This window comes from Folsomia candida, unplaced genomic scaffold (genome assembly GCF_002217175.1).
Source record: "Folsomia candida strain VU population unplaced genomic scaffold, ASM221717v1 Fcan01_Sc001, whole genome shotgun sequence".
In the NCBI taxonomy this organism is placed as follows: Eukaryota; Metazoa; Arthropoda; class Collembola; order Entomobryomorpha; family Isotomidae; genus Folsomia; species Folsomia candida.
The window spans coordinates 11,005,909-11,026,600 of NW_019091193.1; the positions used below are offsets into that span (position 1 = coordinate 11,005,909).

Here is a 20,692-nt window from a genome sequence, read left to right on the forward strand (position 1 = left end):
TTTCGGATTTAGCCAACAAAGCCATGCAAGGCACTCTTTCGATCACGACTGTTCGGCAGAATCCCACTTAGACCAGACTTTCAAACGAAATTGAATTAACTTTGAGTAAATTACTTGGTGAAATGCATACTGGCTACTTTCCACTTCCACGCGGATATATCTGTACATATACGCTTACTTTTATAGCACAATACAAATAATTGTGTAATACTAGACTTGCACTAGTGCATCATATTGCAAAATGAAAGATAACTGAATATGAGAGCAGTATTTATGTAGGAACCGAATGCGTGCGTGAAGTACATTCTGCATACTTACACAAGAAGTGATGAGAATTTTCCAATTGTTCACATGTCCATGGTTCCAATGACCAAAGACGTGGAAACAGCTCAAATTCATACCACACTCAAATAAGAGTTACAAAGGTAAAATAATTTTGGCTAAAACGATCCCTTGAGGCAATTAACGTAGGAATTGTCTGCGGATAGAACAACGCTTTTACTCCATATTATGTAAGCATGCATATGTATGTACATATACGATGGAATGGGGGTTCCTTTCTCACTAGCAAGCTGAAATGGGAAGCAATAAATGCCAGGAACATGGAGTTGCAAATTATAAAGAATACCAAAACAACATCATTTCTGCGTGATTTACATGAAATATTTACGCAATTCTTTCCATACCAAATTTTCATGCAGGATGCGGTGTGTTATGTAGGTGTAGGTGTAGAGAGCAGTTAACTATGCATTCTCAGAACAAAGTACATATACAATTCCAGCAAGAACTTCTTTCGCAACCTACGTCAACCACGAATAATTTGATCAGTTACTATGTCATAATTGTATGCAAATTGCGAAATCATACTTTTCTCATGAATGCTTATTGCTTCTTGAGGGACTACATACACGTATGCACGTATGCACGTATGCCTGAATTTTGGTGAGAACATTGAGAACATCGTCGTGTCATCATGAGATTAATTTTCCGTAGAAATTTTCCAGAAATTATCTGGAATGTATATATTTGATTGATAATCAATTTGTAAATTCAGGGGGCTAAAATTACCTGGTAGTCTAAAAAATTTCCATATCCATAGTGATCACATCGACACTCGCAGGTCCTTATATGGTCATGAATATTAATTGGTGGAGGCCAGTCAGCAGCAGGAATTGGTGAGGCTGACTGTCCCATGCCCTCTTCCATATCAAAAAGTCACCCCATTATAGGTCATGATGGCCAACACAAATCAAGACACGGGGTTCACACACACTGCTTAACTAGCATTCATAGGCAACCAATTGGAAACAGGATGTTATTGTTCCACTTTCTCGTTAAAGGAAAAAACAAGGGTTCTTACAAATAATTTACGAAGGAGTTGATGAACAATAACTCGGTAACGATGTCTCTTTCTCCAGCATAAACATTTATTGAGGGGCTGACTAGAATTCTAAACACTTTTGGATTAATCGAATTGACACTTGCTCCTCTCGCAGTGCTCCTGCCTTGGACCAGCTCGGTCTCTCCGTGCGTCTCTGCTTTCTCCAGGAAATTCACAATGGGAATAGTTTCTTTACTGGTATGTCCTGAATAGTAAAGTAACGGTCTCAGATTTCTAACAAGAACAAATTCCAATCTGTCTGCTTTGTTGCTTCTGTTTGTGCTCGACACTGTCAGTTATTTAGTTTTGATCCCATGAAAATGCACTAAATTATGAAATTAGTTTTAGTTCGGAACTTGAAGCGGGTGAAATTTCAGATGAAAGTTTGAAATTGTCTAAATTATAAACTTGGTTGTTCCTGATGGGAGAGTAGGAGGACGCCAACGCCGAAGAAGACAATGGATGGATGCTGACAACTCCAGTGGCTAAAGTCAACTGAGCGCCCACTCCTCGAGCATAAGATTCTCAGAGAAATGTTAGCAGGCGAAAAGTTGAACCACCGCCGCCTGCCCGAAAATCGCATTTCTTTTCCTTTAGCGAGGGCTTAGCTCTGCTTCTGGATTTGTGTTCTCCGTTTGCTGTTTAAACCAAGGCCCAGCAGAGAGATACGTCGTACCCAATGCTTCCTGGACTCTGGTAAAACAAGCCAGTGGACTGACTTGCAAGTTTTGATATTTGAGGAGCAACACCAAGTGTTGTACTCGTGGTACTCCAAACGAAAAGTAAGCTTCCGGTTTCTCACAGCTCAGGAGAAAGTGTGGAAATGAGACTTGGGCGAATAAGCTGATAGTGGCGGATGTTCTGGTATTCTGGCAATGAGCTTGTGATTCGGCGCATTATTCCCATGCCACACTTACTCATTTTATTCTCTGTCTACATTTACTAATGAACTAAATAAAGTTTATAACACTTACATGCATGTGCCTATCCATGTATCTGAGGGGTGAGGCATGTACATAATACCAATGGATAGCTAATAAGTAACCATAGGCTAACTATATTCTCGTAATTTGCAGATTGTTTGATAATTCGTTTACACTTGTGTGTAAAAGAATGTGCGTAATAAAATATTCTGCAAGACCCAGAGTTGTTGATTGTCAGTGTAGTTAAGTACCAGATATAGGATGGATGGCCAATCTTACAAAATTATATGATTCATGCCAATTAATCAACCGAGCAAGTTTTCTTATCCGATTTCCTTTACGCAGCTCATTAACAGATTGTATCGACGCCGATGAGCATACATATCTGTTACTTCCTCTGGACAGGAAAGTTTGCACACAACATGGCGACGAGATTTACTTTGTCAGAGTAGCTAACACTCCTTATCTCGTGAAAAATTGGTGTGGGATCCGATTCTGTCCCTTCGGACGATCCATCGTAATACTCACCATCACCAACTAAACCAGCCATCGGATTGCAGTCCAATTCAACAAAAAAAACTCTTGTTGTGGACCAGAAGGAAGGGTATCGATGCCCTCGAGAGTTTTCACTCTGCGTTTGAAATAAAACTTTGTTGGTGTAATCTGCCTTTCTTCATGCATCAGTACAGAATTATAAACCATGATCGAGAAAAATGTCGCTTAAAACATAAAAATACAAGAGTGTGTTTAAAATCGCTAGGCACACATGCGTACAAGTACCTAACCCTTTATTTACCAAAAAATTGAACACTACTTTACCATTGTCATGAAGTGATAATAATTATCTGCGTACATTACACAATATTTTTTCTTCGCAAGTAGAAGATACATATCCTATCGTGGCATGATCCTGACTCATTTTTAACTCAAAGAAAAAGAGCTTATTTTTATTTCATCACAACGAGACTTCTTACGCAAGATATCTTTTTTTAAGTAGAATAATGGAAAAGCGTGGTTTTTGTTTTGAAAGTTTTTTGTTTGTTTGTTATAGAATCACATTACAAGCTCATTTCATTATCACGCAGCAAAGAGTAGATCTGCAGATGAGTTCCTTAACCCCTTCCACCTTTCTCGCCACTCTCTGAAACTTTAATGCGTACGAGGCGGAGGCTCAATTAAATTGGGGGTCATTTCACCTTATTCCTGCCGCCACCTTTATGACCACCCTACAGATTGGTTATTCTTGTCAAGGAAATCGAATCGCGAGTAGATTGACACCAACACAAGAGACACAGAAAGTTCAGAATAGTTTATGTGCTTCTCTAAAGATACTGGTGTGGTTGCTCCTTATTTGGCATATGAATGGAGTGTGTATATAAAATGTATGTATGTATGTACCACAAACCTGCATATATGTAGAGTTGGAATGGACCGTGTGAGGCTCGTCTAATGTCACAGTCTTGTACGTTTTATTGAATTCAGTGAATCCAATCAAATGGTGGGGAGACAAAGTTTCAAACTTGTTTTGTTACTACCTCTAAAAAAATAAAAGAGTTCAAATGTTCCAAAAAGAAACAAGTCTCATTCATTTCCTTTTACCCGCATCTTACCACTTCAACCACGAGCTGCAAGATTTCTGGCCAAACTATGGAACAGTCTCGCTGTTTCTAATTTCACACTTTTCTACTCTTCTGCCACTCCTCGACTGTTCAACTTTCGTGGCCAACATTTTAGAGCAAATTCCAACATCTGCGACCCCCTGTATACGGGTCCAACGTGCGCAGTCGGATGAACAAAGATACGTTATTATCTCTGTGATCCAGAACCAGAAATGTTTTAATGATCAAAAGTTGGCAAACATTCCTACAGAAAATATAAAATGTTATGTTCATATTTTATATGGAAATATCATGCAGCAAACATTTATTGTGCAACGGGAAGGAACACAAAAGTAAAATAGTTCATTGATTAGTACAATACAAAGGAAAATGGGAAACTGGAGCGACAAAGAATTGAGAAAAGTTCTGGGAGAAAGTTATCTCAACTTTCACTTTATTACACGCAGGTGCCAGCTAGCGGAGGAAATCCATAACTCTGGTTGTCTTTTGGTATGGATGCCTCTCGGTGTTTTCTAGTCGTCTCTAGAAGTCGTGGGTGGTTGGGTTGGGCTATCGTGGAGATTGTAGAGCTTTCACCAGAGTGAAAGTGATGCTATGGAACCTTACACAAATAAATCGTATATTCGCCGAACCTGAAACTGTATTGAAATGTATTCAATCATTTTCTCATTTACATTATTTCATCCTCATTTCCATACTTTCACTGCCGAGTAACTCGTCAAAATTTTCCATAAATTCTTCTATCTATAATAGATATTTTTTAAAGTTTATTCATGAGCATCACTATTAATATAGCGCAAAATAAACCAAAATGCCCAATATAAATTTGCATCTCATCCGACTGAGGAGGTTTAGGCTATTGATCGGATCAACTTATCTATGCTCAGAACATGGAATGTAAAAGTAGATTGGCTAACAATTTAAATCTGGGTCGTTGTGAGTGTCAGCTGAAAATGAGGATTTTATTGGTGTTTGGGACCAATGCTGAGGAAAATAATATCACATCCTGCTCCCTCTGCAACAGTGTGGAGGATATTTCCATCTCACAACTCATTGTCACAATCCACTACATGGAGGATGTATGGAAGTGAAAGTAGTTTCGGGTTTCTGTAGCCTGTTGGACTCTCGTCCCGATCTGGGCAAAGTATAATGCGAATTTCGCCCTTTCCACCACAACCAACTCACCCACAGCCTCACTCTCAGTTGTCCCTCTTCACCCTTTCACTTTAAAATGCAGATCAATACTTTCACCTTCTCAACGAGGCATGTCTTTCATTCTCTAAAATTGTCTCTCACCTTATCTTCCTTAAAGCGCTCGAAATTCTAATCTGATTGACTAATCCCCACTAGTGCTTGATTTCTTGCAGTAGAAATGACTAATTTTTAAACAGGCTCAGCTCTACCTGGAGAAAGCTATGCTACGAAGTGTGATACGGGTAAAATATAAATCACTATTGATCGCTGTCCATTATGTAGATATGACAATTCCATCTAGAGAAGAAATCCCTACAAAATTTCAAATTTGTCATGCAATTCTCTATATGAATTACTTCTAAATTATTTCTTAACCAGTGTAGATAGTTAAATGTACTTTACACATGAAATTTTTTGAATTATTTGAAAATATTATTCAGTGAATAAGGTAATTCAAGACAATTTGCAAACAAGATTTGGTAATAGATAGCGAGGATAAATTAATTTGGACCGGGTAGATTACAGTCTGACTGATCCGAATTAACTATTCATGACCAAATGGAAACCTCAACACTCAGTTCAGGTAATCCATCCATGCGTTCTGAATGGGAGTGAATATGTAGGAAGCGTACGTAACAAATGAATTATTTAGTCACCGCTTTCTACCATAATATCATCATCTCGTGGATATGATACCTTCTTTTCATAATTCAGCACGATATGGTTCATGGCTCAAGGAAACAACAGTGCTGGTTTTCAAATGTATGGAATGATCCGTTCCGTGTATGCTTGCGTCATTTGGGGAGCAAGACTAAACCCCCAACGGGTTTGTTGATACACGAAAAAACTGTGTAGGATTTATGTGAGAAACGGAATATAATATTCTTATTTAACCAGACTTTACACAGCAGGTTGCAAGGAATAACTAAGTTTTCGAAATTAAATCAAGTGCATACATAAATACTTCAAGTAAATACTTAAATACATCCATGTTGAAGGCCAACAGTGAACAATATTTTATATCAAAAATGTTTTTGATGAGTAGATGCGCCAACTTTATTTTTGTTTTGCATTATTATTTTTCTCGTACTTCACATAATTCCACTTTACGCTAATTATTGCGCAACAACAAAATAGTGAAATTTTAGGTTATTTTATAAGTATGAAAAAGTATAAGTGGTTACAACGAAAACATTTTCATTCCGAATGCATACTGACAATTAATTTAAATTGTTGTAAATATTATCACCATGTGCAAAGAACGTGAAGGAAGATAGAAGCAGCCCTGAAACTGGCAAGAGCTGAGTAAATAGGAGTAAGTTTTTTCTCACAATACGCTCTGGTCAAAACTTGGTACACAATACAACTTTCCTCCAACCCATAAAGTAGCCTTTCTTCAAATGCAGTACTGTACTTTGACAAGATAATCCCACGAGATAAGGGAATAAGGGAAACAATAATCCTATTTTAAGTCCATCTCTTTGAATTTATTATTCTTTTGCAAAGGAACAGTTGTTAAAAATTGATCCATGACTGGCATAGTAAATACAATCCGCTTTACTTTAATCCTCCCCGTAACACAAATCGGATTTTTTTCATATCAACGATACATCGTGATCTATCGTGATATACCTTGTGCACAAAGTCGTTCCACATTTGATTTTACTGACATTAAGTAAGTCCTGTCACTAGGAATGTAGTACGCACGTCCATGCAGAATCATCGAGATAGATTTCACTCTGTGCAAAATAACGACTCACGTTAATTATTTGCTTTCTCTCGCATAGCATGAAGCAAACAAAATAAACAATGCCAACTAGGCAGAAAATTCAAGCTGGATCTGAATCTATTCATGGTCCACCTGTCGCCTGTGAGTGAAATGTGGAATGATTGAATAATTCCTCTGAAATTTGCTCAAACAAAATCAGCCGCACATCTCAATTCCCTGCTTTCTCCAACCTTCACAAACACTCGTTTTCCTCGTTATAAGTTTGTTGTCGAGGACGCAAAAAAGATATTACGGAAGGCATTGAATACTTCATTTCATTGCGTATAACCTGAATATTAAAGCATGAAGAAGAATCAACTAAAGGAGAAACTCTTCATATTGAAAGTACAAAGTAGTTACTTTACAAGATTTTAAGCCAAACAGCCAGTTTGCTTGAGATCAATTGAAAACTGGTACGTAAATACGAGTAAAGATGAAAATTCTCTAAGCTGATACGCAGGCCTCAACCTACATACATTGGTTTTCTATTTCCGTACGATTTTTGCAGCTTTCACTCATTATAATAATACCTTGTAAAACTAAAAATGTTAATGTTCAGGCTCATCTTAAGAGCCGATGAGTTTTTACCGGATCTCATAACAAACGCTTTACGATAAAAGTTTTTAGAAACCCTGCTTCATATTTTCTCCTTTTACCTGGTCTACAACGAGTGAAACAAGGTGGATGTTAGAGGACGAGCGGACGGACATGAATGATGATGATGATGAGAGCAGATTTCTCAAGCCAGCAGGTGGGTGCAGGAATAACAATAATAATAATGGTGGTGGAGGCTGAAGTATATAAATCCTCGAGGGGGAGCAGTGCACACGCGGAGGACCCAACGCAGCACAATGATAAGGGAGAAAGTGCGGTGGTGCTCGCAACAAGAGATGAGGAAGACGACGACGAAGATGATGATGATGAGATCGTGGTATAAGAGGAGAAGAGAGGACTGTTGCTGGAGGACTCTCTCCCTCGTCTCTCATGATGAAGGAAAGGTAAAAGTGGTAAAAGCGGCAGCAGCAGCAGCAATTCTGGTGTAGACTTAACTAGAGGAGAGCGCTAGTCAGAGAAGAGTGGTCTCTCTTGTCTTTCTCCGGTTGGAAGGCAAGCCGAGCGGAAATTCAGTCCCAATTTCTCCTCTCCACGCCAAGAGCCAGCAGCCGTCGTGGTGGTCGTCGTCCTAGTCTCTCATTCCTCCTCTCGTCAGATTCATCACTCTCCTCATCCCTGCTCATCATCGTCGTCGTAGGAATACTCGAGTCCGTTTGGGGACTAGGTCCCTTTTGAATTCTCACTGCCTCCCAACACATGGCAGATTAGAGGAGGAATAAGCATTCAGAAACGAAACGCAAAATGGATTCCACCCCGAAACTCAATACTCAAAGTGAAATTATTGGTGATCAGTGGAGCAGAGGAAGGAGAGTAAGAGGGTAGAAAGGCATCCACCTCAACTAACCACCACCACCACCGGATATTTTATCTCTTATCGTTGCAGAGAGAATCCAGTTTTCAGTTTTCACCCAACATTGCATCGCAATTCCATTTTATCCCAGACTCTCACACTGTTGCTTTCTCCATCCAATCCTGCCTGAGAGAGAGAGAGAACGAGTGTCTCCTCTGGAGATTGGTCTCCTCCAAACTCTATATTATATTATGTGCAGTACTGACTTGTGAGATATATGTACAGAGCACATGTAACTCGTCTTCACAGGAGTAGAGGACGACAAAAAGTAGCATTTGACATCGAATCCACATTGCGGGGAGAAAAGAACCACAGCCACTAAGAAGAAGGTCCGTGGTCGTAAGAGTCTCATTTAGAGAGTGAAAGTCTCCACGGGGAATCCTACAACAATATGTGACATTCCATTTTAATACAAGGTAACTTACTTTAGCTCCTTTGCTCCAAGTTGTAGCTAAAAACTTTCCTTGTCAGACTAGAGGGCAACATCTCATTTTGCAAGAAGGAGCGTCTGCATGTGTGCGTGCGTTTCCTAGTTCACTTCTGCGAGATTAGGTCTGACTTGAATTATAGGGATTTTATATTGAATTGAATCTGTGCTCCTCCTGTGGAATTTGCACTTCAAATACTGAACCATCTGTTGCAGTTTCTTTGTGTACTTTGTGTGAAGGGTCGATTTATTTAGCTGGAGAGGATACGCTAACCCATTCCATTACTCCATTGGAACACAAAGGATCAATACACTCATAGAAAGTTTACCCCATAAACATTTACTATTAGTGTCAGTAGTTGGTATATAGTAAAATATTAAAAGTGTATTATTTGAATATTTAATTCAGTTGCTGTACATAAAACACATACATTCTCAACACAGGAAATGTGTAAAATCCAGCTTCTTCACTTCACCATATTAGCAGTTTGAATGAACCAACGTGGATGGACCAAAGTGAATTGACATCGTTAGAGTAAATATCACTCGAGTTTAATGAAATGGGTGAAAGTTTGAACTTTGAAACTCAAACAGGCCAATCGTGCTTTGGTGCGCTTCAGGCTAGATTCGCAGTAGTACACGTGAAATGAGTAACTTTGGAACTGAGTCTCAAATTTGCACCCAAGATGTGCCAGTTCATGTTATCGTAAATGAAAACGAACTCTTGATGATCATGAACTGCGTCTTCCTTTTTCAACGCGAAATTAAACATGCCAAGATTTTAATTAGAACTTTCACTAGCAATTTAGAGTCTATGCATGTATATTTATAGAAGTGGAATTTTGTCATAAATCCGTCCCCTCACAAAATATCTTGCGGGATGTAATATTATTACTTTGAGGTTTGTGCCAGCTTGCCACTTAGCGTTATTGCAATATTAATTACTAATATTACCACCGCTAATATGTACTTGGTACCACACAACGGATGGAAAAATTATAAGTGTCACTGGGAGCAGATTGAAGGGAATTCCCCTTTGCCTCTCGTCGCTTTTGTGTGCAGTGGTGTGTTGTTGATCTTGTTTTCCTTATTACATGACCTCGTCAAAGAAACGAATTTGATAAATTAGTGCGGTTAAGAAAACGTGAAAAGTCCCGAGAGAGGCTGTGTTTACAAAGGAGTCGACCAAACATGTTTCCACCGCACATCTCCACGCGAACACTGAATTTGGAGCGAGAGAGACGAAGTCCACGTCTCTCGGCGTCGAGCCCGAACGGAGTCAAAGAAATGGCGGACCTGGACACGGTCACCCCACCAGTAAGTAGTTTCTTAGTCTAATAAAACGTGCACTTTTCTACCCTTTCTCTAAAATAAAGATGTGGCCGTACTGGTAACACGTAAAATAAGGTTTAAACCCTTAGAAAAATGCAAAAGGGGCTCCAACTTGGAGTCTCCAAGCGTAGTGAGCTAAGAGCTTTCTGGTTAAAAGAAAATTACTTTCAGTTTGTCAACGCGAGAACGTATTGTACTGCGAAAAATGATTTTCCTCCGTTCCTGCGGCATACGAGGGATGAAAAGACGACGCATCAACAATAATAATGGTGCAACCAGCCGAGTTTATTTTATGCAGGAGGCAGAACAACACTTTATAAACTTCGTTTTGGTAGTCTTTGGTTTCGGTGTGTAGAGTTTTTGGCTCAACAACAAAAGAAACGAGAAAGTGAGAGAAAGCAAAAAGCAGAGAGGGACGCTGCAGACAGTTGAGATTCATGATTTTTTCTGCTTGACTTAAACAAAGCAAAATTGGAAATTCGGAAAGACCCCGAGCGAGTTTGGATAAAGGATATCCTTTTCTCTCTCTTAAATTCTTGCGTTTCTCATTCTCACCTCGCGACGAAACTGTAGTCCGACAGTTTTGCAAGCTTTACCCAAAATGTTATCATGCCTCGCTCCAAATGGTGCAAGCATAAATTTCATCAAGAATCAAACGTTCACTGAACGGTGCGATGTCTTTATTGTGGCAGTAATAGTTTGGAAGATGAGCTTTGCTTATAAATATGTCTGCAGAAGGTACAAATAAATATTTACAGCATTATAATAGTTACGACATTGCCTCGTATTGCCCATTTCACTTGCATACTTACACAAATATTTATTTTCATGAACCCGCACCTACATATCTAAACCCATGCATATGAATCTGCTCATTGAGCACTTTCCAACTTGCCGTCGTCGTGAATCACTTTCACTCACAAACCTGTAGCTAACAATCAGCCATGTAAATGTAGCAGCTATATGAATATCTATATACTTATGTATACGTGTGACGAGTACTGTATATAAACTATTGTATAAACCTTGCCTTTGCTACTCACCAACCTGCTTCGATTTATTCTAGGGAGGTCGCCTGCTTAGTAGAATGGGTAGAAGAATACAGAACCAAAGACGTTGGAGTCTCACAACCTCGGCCCGACACAGGCGACAAGTGAAGCGTCAACTTAATCCACCAGTGATGTGGAACTTTCAGGTGATTGACGGTTATTAATTGTCATTTATTAGCGTTTGAAGTGTAGGCAGCCTCGCTGCAGTGGGTTTTATACGCATAACTAAAGTATATGAAACTATGTAATATAAGCATTAATAAATTGATGCCCAGATACGCAATTCGCCAGTCGTCTTGCTGTGATGCCCGCTTACTTTACTTTCTTTTATAGACAATTATTCCACAATAACGTTTTATCTTCCCGTACAGTTACATATTAATTCGGTAATTGTGTCTGGTGTGTTGAATTCAACTTGTCAATTTTCCAAGCACTAGTAGCAATTTTGAGCAATGTAAGCCCACATCAGGTGAAAGTTTGGTGGATTTCTCCTTCTCACGAGACAATGTAGGATGAAATCATTAATTTTTGATGGACTTCATTCCAACAAACACCCCAATTCAAAGTTCAGAGGAGGAGGAAGTAAAGTACAGACAAATTATTTTAAGTCCTATAGTACACATTTAGAGCAGATGTTGCTGCTCGCCATTTTCTCCTTTGTTTCTTCCTCAACGAGAAAATTGGTCGTTGCTGAAATTTCGACTGAAAGGAGATAATCATTGATCGTTCTTTTTCTTCCTTGTAAATTGTCCAATTTCTTGATAACTTACTTTATTTACTTATTGAGAACTGATGCTAACGTTCGTACACAAAAAAGTCTAAACTATCGTTAACCAGAAGTTGTGTTTTTATGAACGGTATAACGTTCACGTTTATGCTCAGCTATGACATAAAACTGTAGTTGTGCTTTCTATTTCTTCTTCCCTCACCTTATCGTGATGCTAATTCAACAACAGCATACATATAGTTTGCACATACGTTCAGCCATTAATCAATGTCGCTGTCAAACTTTACTCTGTCAGCTTCAAACACAACCCTCTAAAACTAAATAAAAAACAACGTCTGCTCTACATTATTAAATTTAGCAACTCCTCAGTCACACTGGGATAGCACTGTGCAATACTCATCAAATAGAGCAGGCCGTAGGTAAGACGTGCATATGTAAGTAATGGTCTTCCTACGTCAGTCTGAATGAAGAGAGAAAGGTGTGTGCCTGCGTACAATGCCGAGAGATAAATTGCACAGGAGGACATGCTTTCCAGAGAATGAGAATATCAAGGGACCACATTATCTTCTTCTTGACGTGGACACCCTTGTACCCAAAGTAGCCTTACGTGAGACATCCTTTAATGCGAGACTTTCAATTTATCTTTCATCTGATAACTTACAAATGTAAAAGTACGAGGAAAAGCTTTCACTCCAAAAAATTAGCGGATGGCCACATGAAATAATTTCGACATCATGCAATATCGCTCCACTTGAGTAGTAAACATGCATATGTACAGACATTCATAAATGTGAATAGTGAAATGCGTGAGAGTGATTTCCACCTGTTGTTTATGCATTCAGCAACCGACCAGTGCCTTTGAAATCGGACTGATTTTTTTATTAAGCAGTACATAACTATTCCACTGTTGTGAATGAATAATTGTTTGTAGACTTTTCAAATTTTTGCGATACGTATAATAACACGCCGGTTCCCACTGGGAAGTTGAATGTGACTAGATAATTCGCTATATTGATTTTCCAAACGCAGCTATGAATGTATGACAGTGAGAAGGAATGACATGATATTGACATGGTTTGGTTTTATGGTCTTGTTGTGGCATTTAATTCCTCAGTGCAGTCCAACTGCTTCACTCTCGACCCGGTTCACGACTGTTAACTTATTCATAAATTACACAGCAAAGGGCGATCACCATGCTCTGTGGCTCAGTCAGCGTCATTATAAAATAATTGGACCAACCGACAAGACATAAACTTGGGACAAAGGTTTGAACCCCATTGTCCAACCAACCAGTATGAAAACTTTCGTTGCAAGTGTGCAATTGAGTGAGTTGGTTTTGTGTGAGGTTTTGAAAATTTAGGAGCTTGGAAGACTCCGTTATAGAGTTTACAGAGTGTGTGGGAGGTGCGTTGCTCAAGTCGTAAAAGAGGTCGTATAAGGATGGCTACAGCAGACGTTTTGCGAGACTTGATTAAAGTAAGAATATAGATATTTCTGGCACTTTCTTACCAATACCAATGGTATTTCTTCAAGAAAGTTTGGTAAGGCCATGAAAATTTCCGGTTCACATTCCGTGCCACCATTTTATTCCAAAACCCAGTTCATATGAAATTTCATGATAAGGTCAAGGTTCCTTGGAATTGAATTATTGGTTTTTAGGAATGAACAGCCATAAGTGAATAAGGTTGTGGTCATTTCGTCTTTTATTTAATTCCAAATTCCTCAAGCGGAATGCTCACTTTTTATTTGTCGTTTTGGAATTTTATGAAACTACGCAGTGTGTACATGTCTATAAAATCTGTAATACTGAATTACTGATGAAGGAGCAATGATGCTTGTGACTGACTGGTCAAATAAATTTCTTGAAATTTTATAGGGAATGCGTGGGAAAATGCCTTCAAATTGTCTGTGGCATGCAGCTCAAGCACTATTTCTGGGGTGTTTACTGTTCTCAATTGGAACCGTCATGTCTTATTTTGGTACGTATCGCCATTTGTGAATTGCTTACATTTCGAAATTTCTCATGCAACTTCAAGGTAAAACTATGTCATGCGAATCGCATAGTAGTTCCTGAGGCTTTCCCATGTCCGATTAATAAAGAATTTATGTCATCATATTTGATTTTAATCAATTTTGGACTCCGCTCTTTTTCTACGTTTATTTTATTGTTGTAGGATTCGAAGCTGATGGGGTTTTCACAAGTAATGGGACTGCTGTGGCCGGCGGTCGTGCTTATTTTTATGGTAAGACAAATTTATAGGCGAATTTGTAAAGATTGACATTTGACATTCATATTTGATAACAGAGGATGCTCGAGGAAGTAACGTGAAGTTTAGCAAGTTGTCATACGCCGGACCAATTATTATGGGTCTGGGTGGATTTATTATCGTTGCTGCCTGCGTTATGACTTTCGAATCCAGAGGTAAGAATTATGAACAATATGCACCCCTAAGCATTACGTAATAATATTTTAAAAGAAAATTGTTAAACTCATTAAAATTAATCCATAGATTCAGCTGCGAAGGTCGGACCTGCAGGTAAAACTAAATCGCTAAATCGTCTTGTTGCATGCTATATGACAGGTTCTGCTTACCATATAAACCTCACAATCCTCACAGCTCTGCTTATTAGTCTATAGTCACATTTATTGGCATTCATTAACAAATCATTTTCGTAATTACAGCATTTGTGGCATCAGATGAGACAAGTTTGCCCTATCCCGTCATTATGAAACCACGAACAAGCAGGGGACGCGCAGAAGTCCGCACAATTGCCACTCAAACCGATCATTCATCTTCGGATACTCTCCACAACCTCCATATTTTCGACAAGAAGAACTTGTTGGAAACATTTAGAAAATTTTCCAGGTTAGATTTTATGGTGATACTACTGACGATGTTTGCTTAATCTAATATCGTCGGTTAAGTTAATCTTTACGACGTACATATGTATTAATTGCCCATTTAAATCTCTTTGTTATAGAACTGTCCGACAGTCCAGTTCGAAGGAGGATGATATTCACAGGTGCCCATCAGCTCCAAATTTATATGACGAAGAAGATCCGTCCAAGCCAAATGTCCCTAAACCGGCAGCTATCGCAGCGAGAAGATCTTCTTGTCTCCCAAAATTTCGAAATAGGGTCCCTCCTCCAGTTCTACGTCAAGCTGTCTCAATCGACTGTTCGTCCTCGTCACCATTTCTTCCAATCACCCCTCGTTCGTCCAACATGAGTCAACTGCTCCCTAGTTCGTCGGGACATCATCATCATTCTCATCACCATAACCCAGTAGGAGGGAGCTGTGGGCACATAAAAATCAGAAAAGGGATGCATCGAACAAGCACAAACGTATCTTCCGATAGGACATTGGGCAGTGGGGATATCACGAGTCCCAATTCACAATCAACGTCGCGAGCAGTTTCAACTTTGTCCATGGAAAACACGAGTAGTTTTGGGAGTGGGGTCACTGTAAAACAATGTGTGGGCGAATCAGGTGGTGGGGGTGGAACTGTTGATTTGCATCTTCCTGGAAATGGAATGGTCACCCTTAACGTGATTCATACGAGTGGGAACATGTTGAGTAGTTCGTCCACCTGTCTTCGAACTTTGTCTCCACATTCAAGCTATCATAGCCAAAGTGACGACTCTTCGTTTGACATGGGTTCTGTAAAAAGTGATAATGTCCTTCTTCCAAAGTCTCCCATGAAACCTTTCAAGTCATTCCGGTCATTTGGATCTGAATCTTTCGGACGACCAACGTTAGTGCGACAAGCAAAAGTAGAGGCTGAGATTGTCTGCATTCCTGACTCAGATTCGGAGGAAGCAATTCCTGAAGTGGAACATGAATCAGACACTGACTAAACTGAAACTTACTAAAATAGAATAGCTTAGTATTAGTATATCATTGTGGACGGTATTAATTCTTGCGTTGAACTGCAATCATGCAATACAATCAAGTTATGGCGTGTCAATTGAGCTTGATATTTGACAGGGTGTGAATCGATCGGGGATCATTTGCATAACGATGAAAACAACATTATCAAACAGTATATATGTATACATTTTCCATTGAAACTGCATCTATGTGTTCTTCTCAGACTAATGTTCTTCTCGTTAATTTCAAGAATATACGAACGAAACGATTGGTTTTTAAAACAGTTTGACCTTTTTTTCTCTACATATATTTTGAATAAATACCCAACATCTCTTTCCAGAAACTACAATTTTACAGAAACGATTTATTAACCATTTCAATAGATTTCTAAGTATATCCTAGTCACACAATGTCGTCATTTCGGAATCCATATTATTATTACTTCATTACATAACGTCAATATAATCCAAAGGTCGGAGGGACAAATGACAATAGAGTACAAGGAAAAAATATAGATTAAGTAATAATTATTTATTTAATTCATTAGCCGTAGTTAACGTACACCCTATAAACGAGCCCCCTATCGCAGATCATATATAAATCGCATATAAATTTGTACGCAGCGTCGAATAGTTTCCCTCAGAATGGTATAAAAATAATTATGATACACCATTTTATATTTTCAATCCCCTATCATTAAGTATTCACGTAGTATTACAAAAAGTTTACGATCAATGGAGAATTGATTGATCGCATATACCAAATATGTATTAGTATCACATGAACAAAACAATTCAATTCGACTCAACTCAACTCAGTCAAAACCTCAAAAATGTTTCTAAATTAGGACCACCTCTGCCCATTGGATCCGTGGGAAACATAATGCAGTGCTCATCCATCCACGTAAACTGTAAAATTCTGGCAATAGTAAACCCACGCAACATTAATAGGGATACACAGTAGAAGGCATGTATGAAAGGTGAATTTTATTATAACCGTAACTTACCTAAATTTAAGTGTTTCCCTCCACTCAGGTTGTTCTTCATAAATATCCTTAAAATTGTCATTACTAATGATAATCGCTTCCTTCAAGTGTGCATATTGAACAATAAATCTACAATTTCACAAGTTTAGATCAATCGCGTGTCCAACAACTTATTACGAAAGAAAAAAACTATATGTGTACCTGTCATCGTATGCTGCTATTCTTTTTCCTCCAACCTCACGACTAGGAGTAAATTTAACTGTGCCTTCTGTTTCCATTGCGTCCAAAATATCAGTATCTTCAGATTCTGAATGCTTTCTGCGATATTGAGGAACGAACGCAACGACTTCGTGGCCTCGTCGTTTGAAAAACTCTACACATATTTGAATCCCACGGCAAGAAAAGGTTTTCTTTCCTTTGTGACTAAGAAAAACAAGACAATGTTGCATACAATTTATTATCATAGACGCGAAACACGCACATCAAAATTATTTTCAAGTCTTACCTCATCGCGACATTCGATCCATCAACTAACGAGATAAAAAACAATTACTCAAAATTTCATAAATTAGATATCTCGAGACCATCTAACTTTAAAACTTGCCTATAATGGGGCGTAAAGTCGTACCAGGAGTACGAAGTTCTTGAGACGTTTTTGGAACACTTATAAAATTGGGCTCAACTGGAATCAATGGTTGTTGTGGTGGCAATAAAGGAACTGGCATACGCCCAAAGAATGGATTTGGTGTAGTTTCTCTCATTCCTCTCGAACTAGTTGGACCCCTTCTCCAGACGGAAGAAGTTGACGGAAAGTGACTAGGTCTTCCTGATTGAAAATTGGTAGCACGATTAGCTCTATTGGCAGGCCCCAATTCTCTATCTAAAAGAAAGATTGGAGATGTGGGTCGACGTTGAGGTGGTTTACTTTTTTGCATGGATACAGGTGTTTGAAACTCAAGGTATGGTCGTCTATTACCATGACCAAGCATTTTTGGCCCCTGGCTACCCTTTTTTTGTTTGTTTTTATTTTTCCTGATTGCATGACTTGCTCCTGATGTTTTGGCCAAATTAGAACTAATACATTTCTTTGCTTTGTCTACAGCAGATTTTACATTTTTATAGCTCAAGTTCAGACTTTTACGCTGACCTACAGGAAACTTGCCTGAATTACTTAAGGATTTTCGCCTGCTTGTACTGTCATGTGTTCCTACTACTTTGACAGCTATAATCTCACAGTCTTCATTTCCTCCTGTAATAATGCCAACAGGCATAACTGGTGCAGGGAGCTCACTTAACTCACTTTTCGAATCCTCATCACTTAGCAAAATGATTTCTTTATCTTCAATTTTAGGTACATTTGGTTTTATTGTCGCTTCTTCTTCATTTAATAAATCCAGATAATCCTCTTCATCGTCATCATCTACTAAGTCGATTGTTTCATTTCCCGAAGAACGAGTCGACGTTGAAGACGAATCTAGCAACCGTATACGTTTCAAATGTTGTGAATTAGCCATTGTGGGATTGACACCAGGTCCTCCTCTAGGCGATGATTTACTTTTGTTGGTAGGCTGGGCTTTAGTTGGTGAGAGAATTATGACAGAGTCGTTTGCGCCTCTTGTAACTCTTGAAGATTGAGAAGAAGAAGACAAAGAAAATGAAGGCTCAGAAGGAGAATCCTGTCTTTTTAACGATTGCCTGAAACACAAATAAATAAATATAAGAGCCGCTAATTCAATTTGCATATAATACCATAAAGAATAGTTTAATTGTAACAAAGAGAATGTAGTGTCACTGCTCAGAAGGATGGTTATGAGAATAAAATATAAGAAAATGTGAATCACCAGTGTTCTCGAATAATATGAGAGTTGTTTTCGTAGAATGACATGAAGAACTTGGCTTGGCTCAAGGCATCCGCATATCCGCTACCCAATGAGAAAACTCCTTTATACGAATGCATTGTTTTTACAAATTAGAAACTGCGACACTCGAATTGCAGGAATCGCTCATCTTATTTCAAGTCCACAAAATATTATCGTGACCCGGTGGACCACCTAACAAAATGACCACAAAAGGTGGTTACAGATTGAAGTAGAAATTCAGACAGTTGCTAGATTTCTTCCACGCACATGCACTATCACGAGGTAATATAAATAAACAGCAGACAGTTAAGATTCGAAATTTAACCAACTATCAGTGACTGTTTGCAAGTGCAATCCTGAGTGCAGAAACCTTAGATGATTTTTGCTAATCCTAAGTGTGGATCCGAAATGTGGTCTGAAATTATCTCCCTGGTCACAAGCCAACACACAAAACTACGCTCTACAAACCTGTGTTGCCAGTCTAAATAGGATCCCGCTCAAAATAGTAAACACAATGAATATTGTGCGATAGTTATTAAACCGTAAAGGTGGTTTATTTAACATGGTGAATTTATTTCCAATCCAGTACAAAGTTGTACAAGCGGAAAGATGCTATGATTATATATATTACTAATTGTAAAATTACAAAGTCTGTTTCATAGACTGACTTGGTCGATTCCAAACTAGTGGTGCTGATTTTGTATATGCTAATATCTTATAACTAGTGCAGTTCTTTGTTGACATGCTCAGGGGCCGCAGGGGACATCTGGGAACATTAACATTATAGGATAGGTGATAGGGGAGGGAGGGGTTTATATAACATGGCGACATGATGAGGACATTGTCCTTCTGTCCGGTCCCACGCTTCTGCGGCCACTGGACTAGTGTTACCCTTACCTGATGTCTCTGCAATCCTCCTCTTAATTGTATATACTTAACTTAATTTATTTTGTATACACATTCATTCTAAAGTAATCAGTTTTGATATTATATTATTTATCGCCTTATGGCGAGTTCTTTAAAACTTGTCTGATGTTTCCAATACGCAAGCCAATTTTTACAAGAGGAAGAAAATTTGTTGTCGACTGACTAACCTATGTTGCAAAGTAGATTTACGAGGGCTAAGTTTTCGCTTCTTTGCAGGTGATAGACGGGCCTTTCCACCTCTGGATTTCCTCATGTCGCCAAGTAGGACTTCTTGTGACCTCGACTCATAAAAGTTCTTTACACGAAGAGAATCGGACGTCTCCTTATTTCGCAAACGTAGAGGTCTGCTTTTTCCACCGTCAAAATTCAAGTCGAAATTAAATCTTGCGCGGTCACAAAACTTTGTAGCGTCGACCTCGAGATTCGCTACTGAATGAAAACGGTTTTTCGCATTAATATCCGAGACGGGTTTCGTAACAATTATGTGTTCCTGACAAATCTTAGTAAATGTTGTTATTCTTGAATAGATTTTTCTGAGTGGCTCTTGCTTATGAAATTCTTGCATCCTCAAGGTCTTGTACCACGTCTTCAAAATGACATGACGATATTGTCGCAGCACTTACTGAAATTTTGTCAACACTGTTTGCAATTGCAACTGTTTAAATTGTGAATTTTGATTTGAATTGTGAAAGTTACGAGTTGAGATGAGAATGAGATGTGAAAGCATGTACATTTGATGATGTGATGATAGAATTGGAATAAAAACACCGCCGTTGACTTGCTGGGGCATATTCATCACGTTCCTCTGGTCAGCAGGGTTTTTTGAGATAAGAGATTACCTGTTAATTTGTTTAGCATTGATAATTGGTTGGTTCTATAATTTTTGCGTCATGGTTAATATGACATTTCGTCTGGCTACCTTCCTCTTTCTTTACAAATAGCACATTAGCTGATTGTTCTGACAAAGACTAATTTCAGTACTGCAATAATGTCACTCTGATCTGCAACTTGCATGAAATTGTTTGATTGGTGTATGACACTGCCTAGATAATAACGAAATGGATATATTTTTCCTCGTAAGATATCGAAGCAATCGCGTGGTATTTCCAAGTTGGTTGTGATGTTTATTTTTATATAGGGGCATGATCTGAACTTTGCATCAAA

At 38.7% G+C, this 20,692-nt stretch overlaps 3 protein-coding genes across 6 annotated transcripts in view; 1 reads left to right on the forward strand and 2 right to left on the reverse strand.

Annotated features, from left to right (window-relative positions):
• Positions 1–8,882, reverse strand: part of LOC110842206 (dipeptidase 1) — a 76,962-nt gene extending 68,080 nt beyond the window's left edge. The window contains exon 1 of one of the 2 annotated variants that reach the window (XM_035846927.1): positions 8,776–8,882. Coding sequence is in view for 1 of the 2 variants with exons in the window: in XM_035846926.1 (XP_035702819.1) it covers positions 1,069–1,206 (138 nt within the window). In the remaining variant the exon portion in view is untranslated. Of the gene's footprint in view, positions 1–1,068; positions 2,150–8,775 lie in introns of those variants that run through there. The other variant, XM_035846926.1, reaches the window with a different exon arrangement.
• A 206-nt stretch (positions 8,883–9,088) lies between these two features.
• LOC110842215 lies at positions 9,089–16,281 on the forward strand. Of its 2 annotated transcripts, XM_035846925.1 has the most exons (8): positions 9,089–10,094; positions 11,176–11,304; positions 13,762–13,864; positions 14,060–14,128; positions 14,191–14,307; positions 14,396–14,422; positions 14,569–14,752; positions 14,868–16,281. In XM_035846925.1, the coding sequence occupies exons 1-8, from the start codon at positions 9,969–9,971 to the stop codon at positions 15,742–15,744; spliced, it is 1,632 nt and encodes a 543-aa protein (XP_035702818.1). In that variant the 5' UTR covers positions 9,089–9,968; the 3' UTR covers positions 15,745–16,281. The 2 variants fall into 2 exon arrangements, with proteins under 2 accessions (XP_035702818.1, XP_021943619.1); XM_022087927.2 differs by lacking the exons at positions 9,089–10,094; positions 11,176–11,304 and adding an exon at positions 12,793–13,361.
• On the reverse strand, positions 16,107–20,283 carry LOC110841633 (NEDD4-binding protein 1). Of its 2 annotated transcripts, none has more exons than XM_022087316.2 (6): positions 19,696–20,283; positions 17,347–18,437; positions 17,248–17,272; positions 16,944–17,165; positions 16,764–16,871; positions 16,107–16,675 (listed from the first exon to the last, which is right to left on the reverse strand). In XM_022087316.2, the coding sequence occupies exons 1-6, from the start codon at positions 20,091–20,093 to the stop codon at positions 16,576–16,578; spliced, it is 1,944 nt and encodes a 647-aa protein (XP_021943008.1). In that variant the 5' UTR covers positions 20,094–20,283; the 3' UTR covers positions 16,107–16,575. The 2 variants fall into 2 exon arrangements, with proteins under 2 accessions (XP_021943008.1, XP_021943009.1); XM_022087317.2 differs by lacking the exon at positions 19,696–20,283 and adding an exon at positions 18,584–19,072.
• Between the last annotated feature and the right edge of the window lie 409 nt (positions 20,284–20,692).